The sequence below is a fragment of the Manacus vitellinus genome, unplaced genomic scaffold (genome assembly GCF_001715985.3).
Source record: "Manacus vitellinus isolate BGI_N305 unplaced genomic scaffold, ASM171598v3 scaffold_26_pilon, whole genome shotgun sequence".
Taxonomy (NCBI): Eukaryota; Metazoa; Chordata; class Aves; order Passeriformes; family Pipridae; genus Manacus; species Manacus vitellinus.
The window spans coordinates 10413067-10420128 of record NW_021939960.1 but is presented as its reverse complement, the minus strand read 5'-3'; the positions used below and the strand labels follow the sequence as shown (position 1 = coordinate 10420128).

The window sequence follows — 7062 nt, the reverse complement described above, 5'->3', positions numbered from 1 at the left end:
TGGAAGTGACGTGCTCAGCACAGGCTCTGAACCTTCTGTGAAATGCTTCTGAGGAGTTGCCTGATATTTAACACTTTTCCACACCCCTTTGCAGGTGAGAGAAACTGAGACCATGGATGCTGGATGGCTTGACTACCCTGCCTCTGGGGATTTGCCAGATGATGAAGACATTGGTGAATTCAGGCCTCACTTAACTGCTGATGGGTTGGACATAGATGAGTCATCTGGGTCTGGAGGTAAGTAGGGAAGGGGGGAAATGGATCTACCTCAGCTGATGCTGTGACATTTCTTTCAGCACCAGCCCATGAGTGATGGGCCAAGTGCACAGCCAGAGCTCCAGAGGAACCACAGTGTCAAGTGGAGATGAGAGAGCCTTGTGAGTTGTAGTCACTCAGATGAGAACAGTGAAAGTGGTTGTGCTGTGGTGTTGAATCACTTGGGGAGGACAGATGGAGTGTAGCCAAGCTTGTCTTGCTGCAAGTGAAAAGGCATTGCACTGGCTGAATCTCTTTCCTGTTGAACTCCAAAGAACTGCTGAGAAACTCAAAAAAAAAAATCTATTGTTGAGGCAGTATTAAAAGGCTTAGAGTTAATATCTCAGCTGAGGCCAAACAAGGTGAAGGACTAACTGGTGTTCAAGTGAACTCTCTGTGACATGCAAAACTCCCTGCCCAAACCAGTTTCTGTAGCTCTGTGTCCCTTTATGTGAACATTTGTTCTCTAAAAGTAAAAGAACAAGTGCTGAAATCGGTGGCTGACATGTTTGGGCAGATCTGGAGGGTTGGTGAATGATCCTTTAGGGATGGGCTGTGGGAGCAATGCCCTCCATTGGCATTACCTTAGTAAGCTATGGCAGATCTGCCCTGCAGGGGCCAATGGATGCAGCTGAAGACCCCTCCCATAAGAGGTGTGGGTTTCAAGATTACATCTCATGGTCTTGTGCAATCAAAGTTATTAATGATAAAAGGACTAGTAGATGAGAGGGAGTTGTAGAGGACAAGAGTTCTAGTTTGTCTGCAGGTGCTGGTATTATGGGAAGTGTGAATTCTGGGAAAATGGCATGTAATGAGAATAAAACTTAGTCCTCTCTATTTTATTTTACCCCCTCTGCAGACTACTCAGACTCTGAAGAAGGCATATATCTGACCACCATGGATACTCCTCTGGTAGGTATTGCCCCTGTGTGTTTTTAAGCAACATGTAACTCCTTTGGTTTGTCTGAACTGAACTCCCTGAACACCCTCCCCCCTGCAAGACGTGTCATCAGGACGAACCCACCTGCAGGAACAGTGTACTTGTAATGCACTGAGCAAACTTTCTATGCCCTGCACACCCTCCTGGTTTCAGCTGTAGGTAGGCTGGGTGCTGCTTACTGAAGGGTGTGGTTTGTCTGTGTTCTTTAGATATCTGACAACTATATCCCTGGAGATACTGGGAGAAAGATAGAAGGTGAGAAGAAAAACACAATGGTGGACAATGAAATCATTCCAGACAAAGCTGTACCTGTCGAAGAGAACCTGTCCAACAAGATCTCCATGGCAAGCACAGCCAACAGCAGCATCTTTGAAAGAACAGAAGTCCTTACAGGTAATATTCCACCTTCTCCTGATAAATCATTAATACTGAAAATCAAAATGCCTTCTGTTGTTCCCTGTTTCTCTGGGGAGCAGCTCCCTCCTGACAAGGGGAATGAGTTTCATTGCCCCTGTGACTACCTGTAGCAGGGTGACTTCTGCTTTCTAGTCCTTAAACAACAGCAGAGCCTGCTGCTTGCCTTGCTGAGGTAAACAGCTTGTTTTTGAGCCTGCCAGCTGACTGTTGGCTTAAGTCATGTGGCAGCTGCTCTGCACCCAGATACTGCCTCAACAAGAGGCGTTTCTGGCTGTAAACCGGTGACATCATAGACTTTCATATCAAATAGAGGCATGTTCCTTCTAACCTGTGCCCAAGTCCTGCCTTTTCTGAGCCTTTTCAGGAGCCAAGCAGCCCCTCTAAGGGGTTTGAACACCTGGCCAGCTGTAGGAATCTGAGTACTGATGTCTAGAGCAAAACCAAGAGACTGGCTCCCCTGCAGCGGGTGGGAAAGGCCTGTCTCTAGCACAGTGCTGCTTCAAGCACTTGGCCTGATAGTCCAGGTACAAATCTTGGCACACTGTGTCAATCCACAGCCATCCTTCCAGCTGGAGAAGAGACTGGAAGAGTGGCTTGGAAAGCCGTCTAGCCAAGAAGCTGATTTAGTGCAAGGAGTAGGTGTCACAGCTAAAATAAACCAGTCAAGTGTTGTGGCCACCCTTGGTGTGAGGAGAGAGGAAATCTCGGTGGTTTTTAGCGGGTTTGTGGGCGTTGATATTTGGGGTAGTGGTTTTGGGGTATTTTTGAAGGGGAGTGGTGTTGGCAGTTGGATGTTGCTGATGAAATGGAATAGAGAGTCCCCCGGGTGTGCTCACACAGGGGGTTAACAAAGCACTCGGATTGGAGCTACACCATTTTCCTGTGGGTCGTGGTGGGGCTCTTTTTGGTGGATTTTTTTAGTTTTACCTCCATGCAGGGAGGATATCTTCTTGTCAGCATTTCTTCCTTGGACTAAACTGGAAGATTAGCACAAACTGGTTAATGTGGAACATGTGAATATTCTGTGGTTGGGTTGGAAGCAGTCTCTGACCTTTCCCAGGAACATCTGCTGTTTGCTGGAAGTGCCAGCACATATGGTGACAGGCACATGGACACTGACTCTGGAGGCAATTCTGGGGGCTGGTACTCTTGAAGCAGATTTTGAGATGTAGCTGACTTATTCCATGTTCTTTTTCCTCCCCAGCTCTCATTGCAGGAGGAGCAGTGGGCCTCCTGTTTGCCATCTTCCTGATCCTCCTCTTGGTCTATCGCATGAAGAAAAAGGACGAGGGCAGTTACGACCTGGGGAAGAAACCCATCTACAAGAAAGCCCCCACAAACGAGTTCTATGCTTAAAGCTCAGCAGCACCTTGTGCCCATCAAGGGACAAACAAACTGTATGGAAACACTGTGCCCTCAGATGAGATGTGCTGAACAAATGCTCTTTTTGGATTGAATTTCAAAGTGACTTTGAGAGAAAAAAAAAAACAAACAAACTTCCTTCGTGACCCTTCCCATCCTGCTCAGCTAACAAGGGCCCAATGAAATACAAAGAGTCTGAAAAAAAAAAACAACAACAACTCAGTGTATTTTTTTTTTCCTAAGCTAGTGTAAAAAGAATAAAGATGCCAAATTTTCTGCTTGGTTTTATAGAGGGTATATAAACACAAACCAGACTGTATGGAAGCAAACACCATGTGTTTGCATCCAGCGTGCTGTGTTGGGATTGGCTGCTTCTATAGAAGATGGCTTTTTTTATAAATCTTGCTACTAGATGTCTTGCAGGCTGTTGATGTGAAGCATTTTTGTGGAGAACTATTTATGAATCTCTTACACTACAGATAATGTTGCCTTATCAGGGAGTAAAAGGCCCAGAGGGGCTCAAAATCCCTGAATGCCATAAAGGGCCTATGGGAATGTCTTCCCCAGGAGACTTCTGTCTCTTCCTGTTGGCCCCAGGCAAGGGTCATTAGTCCTTGAAATCGGGACAGCCAGTTGTGTTTGGCTATGGTGACACCCTTTCCTTGCCTTCAGTCTCTTACCTTTTTTTAAAGGATTGCTTGTAGGATTTTTTTTATAACAAAATTTTAAAGAAAATAGCCTAATGTTTATATAAAGTTTGTAGAAATTGTTTTGAAATAATAAAAAAAATAATCTACTTTTTTAATTTCCTCAGATTTATTTTTTCAATCCCTTTGTGTTTCCTTTGGCCGGGCATTTGTCTAGAGATGCTGTTTTATATGATTCATATTCTGAACTGAAGCAGAGTTAGCTACAGTGTGTTACAGGTTTCTTCTAGTTCTATAGCAGCTACTGTAGAGGGTAAAGATATTTATGGTTTTCTCGTAACTTTTTTTAGGATTTTTTTTTAAAATAGAATTATTTATAGTTTCTGAAATGGCTGCTTTCTCATTTGGTAACTCTTATGCTTGTTATGTAAAACACTAATATAATGAGTCTCTGTGAAAACTATTTAAGCTTTATTCTGTGAATTTCAACTATAAATTCAAGGCAATAACTTCTGTATGCAAAGTTGGATGCATAATATGATTGAAGTAGGGAAAAGACAAGAGTATTTCTAGGCTGTAATATATTACAATCAGTCCTATAGAGCTATATATTATATATTTTACTGAGAAATATACAGTTAACAGTGAAAAGGCTGGAGTTAGTTCTTCAGCAGCCTTACAGTGTGTAAGAGGCTTTTGATCTTGTTTGTGCTGCTGTTTGTCCACTGTCTTGTGTGAAGCACAAGAGGCTTGGGAAGGGAGCTGGGAGCAGCCCTGGGGCTCCATCACCATGTCCTGGCTGTGCCTGGAGGAGGGCTGGGGTTGGTGATGTGCTGGGTTTGATCCTCATGAATTAGTGCTGGGTTTGATCCTCGAGAATCAGAGCAGAGATCCCCTGGGTTTGCTCTTTGAAGCAGGCATTGGAAGCTTGCAGTATGGAGATCATAACTTAATGTTTGGGGGTTGGCAGAGTCCTCTGTGGTGCTGTGCTGAGTCCTGCCTCTTGTGGAAGGCTGGGTCTGGTAGCTGAGCTCTGCCTGAGCAGCATCTCCCACCTGGGAGCACTGAGCTTTCAGAGATGCAAGCTCTGAACCCCCTGCCATGGGTCTTTGTTAACATATCCTGTACATGGATGGCTCCTGCCTCCACTGGGAGTTGGATTGGACCAATCCCCCCAGTGCTCCCAGAGTGAAGGGTGATGTGTGTCTGATGCCTCTGTGTCAGGAAGGTCTTACAGAGCTATGTGTGAGTCATGTCCTGCAGCTCAGAGTCTGGTGTGGTTTAAAACAAAAATCAGAGCGTGGGTCCCCGAGCTGAGTGCCTGGGTAGGCAGCATGAAATCAGGCAGTTGCAAAGGCTGTTCAGAAATCTTGTGGCTCCTGAAGCCTCTTTACTGAGGCATTGCAGTGTAGGCTTGAGGCCAAAACCAGAGAGGCCATAGAAGAAAGTTCAGCCCCTTCTCAGGGTGAGGCAATCGAGGTGGGAACACAGGGAAGTGTGTGTTGGAACATGGGTGGGAGAGGAGAGCTCCTCTGGGTGACTCACTCGGTCCCAGTACAAGTGTGTTCGGGGAAATTGTGGGCTCTGGGAGGCTCTCAAAGCTGCACAGAGTTCACTGGAGGTTGGGCAGGAGAGGGAGGACTGTGCTGCCTGTGGACAGCACTACCAGGAAGGCAGGAGCCGTGTCCGCTTCTCGGGATACTTAGATTCTCTTGTGTAATTGCTCTTGGGGTTTTTCCACTGTTACTGATTTTTATTTTTTTTCCCCTCAAATAAATGGTACTTTCTAAAACTGGCTTTTTGGACTGTTTCTGATCTGAAATTTCTTTTGGGAGCTGGATAACTGGGAGCTCGTGTTTGTGTAACTTCTTGGTTTACCAAGAAGGGAGGCACGCTGGGACCTGGCACGGTGGCTGCAGCTCAAAGAGGCTTTGTCAGCAGCTCCAGAGCTGCCTCCAGCATCTGCCCCTCCAGTGACTCCCACTGTCCCTGGGCTTCTCCAAGCAAGTGAAGCAGAGGCAGCCCAGAACCCTGAGGTGAGTCTGTCCTGTCTCTGGTGATCAGTTTGTGATGGCACTTTGAGAAGGCTGTCCCCTTGCAGCCAGAAGGGACAGAGGGAAGTAGAGAGGCCTGTGCCTGTCCTCTGGTAACAGCAGCACATGTCTGTACCCTCAAGCAGAACAATGTGCTGGGGGTCTTTCTCCACCAAGTTTCAAGCCAACCCTGTTTAACCAACGTAGGCCTTCAAGTGAGGGCAGAGCTGCTTGCCTGGGATCAGCTGCTCTGGGAGCAAGTCCACAGGTGACTTCATCCTGTTTTGGACTAAAACAAGATGTGGAGGAAACTGCTGTTTGTCCAAGCCCCTCTGCTCTGCCAGCTTGGTGTTCTCAAGGAACAGGACCCATCTCTCTCCCCAGGCAGGTGGGAGAGGGTGGGCTGTGCAGAGCAGGGCTGCTCGCTGGGAACGTGCTGAGGTTCCTCAGAAGTGCTGTATTTAAATGGATTATTGTCATTGAGAAAATCTAATTCCCTTCTCCCTGGTGGGAATTCCTGCTCCAGGGGGTTTGGCTTAGCAGGGGCGAAGGAAACAAATTGGGACTAACACCCAGGCTCTCTCAGGGGTGAGGGAGTAGCGTGTGCTGGTTGCTTGCTCTGTCACCAGTGCACCCTGAAAGGTCCTTTGAGAATGTGATCCAGTCTCAGGAAAAGCAGAGCCATGTGCTCCCGGGCCCTCCCGTGCTCCGTGGGAGCCGTGTTTGTCAGTGCACCAGTGACGTACTCTGCGATCTTCGAGTTCTTGTTCCTCGTGTGGCTGTGACAGGTTCTTGGATGTGCTGCTTGGAACAACCTGTGGTTGTCTTTTTTTGTTTTCCTCCTCCCCTTTCTTTCTCTCCTGGGCTTTGTCTCTGCGTTGCAAGAATCCCGTGTACTTTCCAAAACCGCCCCCAGTGTAAAAGTGCCTTGTTTTTGCAAAGCAGTCTGGACAAGGAGTCTGCAAATCCCTGGAGCACAAGACTGGCTGCCTGCCTGTCCTTGCAAGGCCCCAGTTCCTGGGATGGATTTGTCACTATTCCCTCTGTCTGCCTTTCTGCCCTCCCTGGCCATCCTGCCTGTTCCTGGTGTATCCTAAGAAGCACTAATGCCTTGTGCATTCCTGGTCTTCATCTCTGACCTGAGAGATGACACACTGTTGTTTTTTCTTTTTAGTGCTGCTCTGGTTTTAAAACCAAAACCTTGAGGATCTGCATCACCAGGCTTGAAAATAGCTGGAACCCTCCTAGGTACTGATGTGATAGAGTGCTTGGGGGCAGGTCTGCCCTTCCCAAATGCTCCCTGGCTGGAGGAGCACCGGGTAGCTGGAAAATGGGGTGTAACCTTTCAGTTCCTCCTTCACTATCCTCTGTCCTATCCTGGTGCCAGCTGTGCTGCAGGTGGTGATGCC

At 47.3% G+C, this 7062-nt stretch overlaps 1 protein-coding gene across 1 annotated transcript; it reads left to right on the top strand.

Moving 5' to 3' along the window:
* SDC4 (syndecan 4) lies at window positions 1–5417 on the top strand. The gene is made up of 4 exons (XM_029960362.1): window positions 1–236; window positions 1114–1166; window positions 1404–1587; window positions 2816–5417. The coding sequence occupies exons 1-4, from the start codon at window positions 113–115 to the stop codon at window positions 2965–2967; spliced, it is 513 nt and encodes a 170-aa protein (XP_029816222.1). The 5' UTR covers window positions 1–112; the 3' UTR covers window positions 2968–5417.
* The last annotated feature ends 1645 nt before the right edge of the window (window positions 5418–7062 follow it).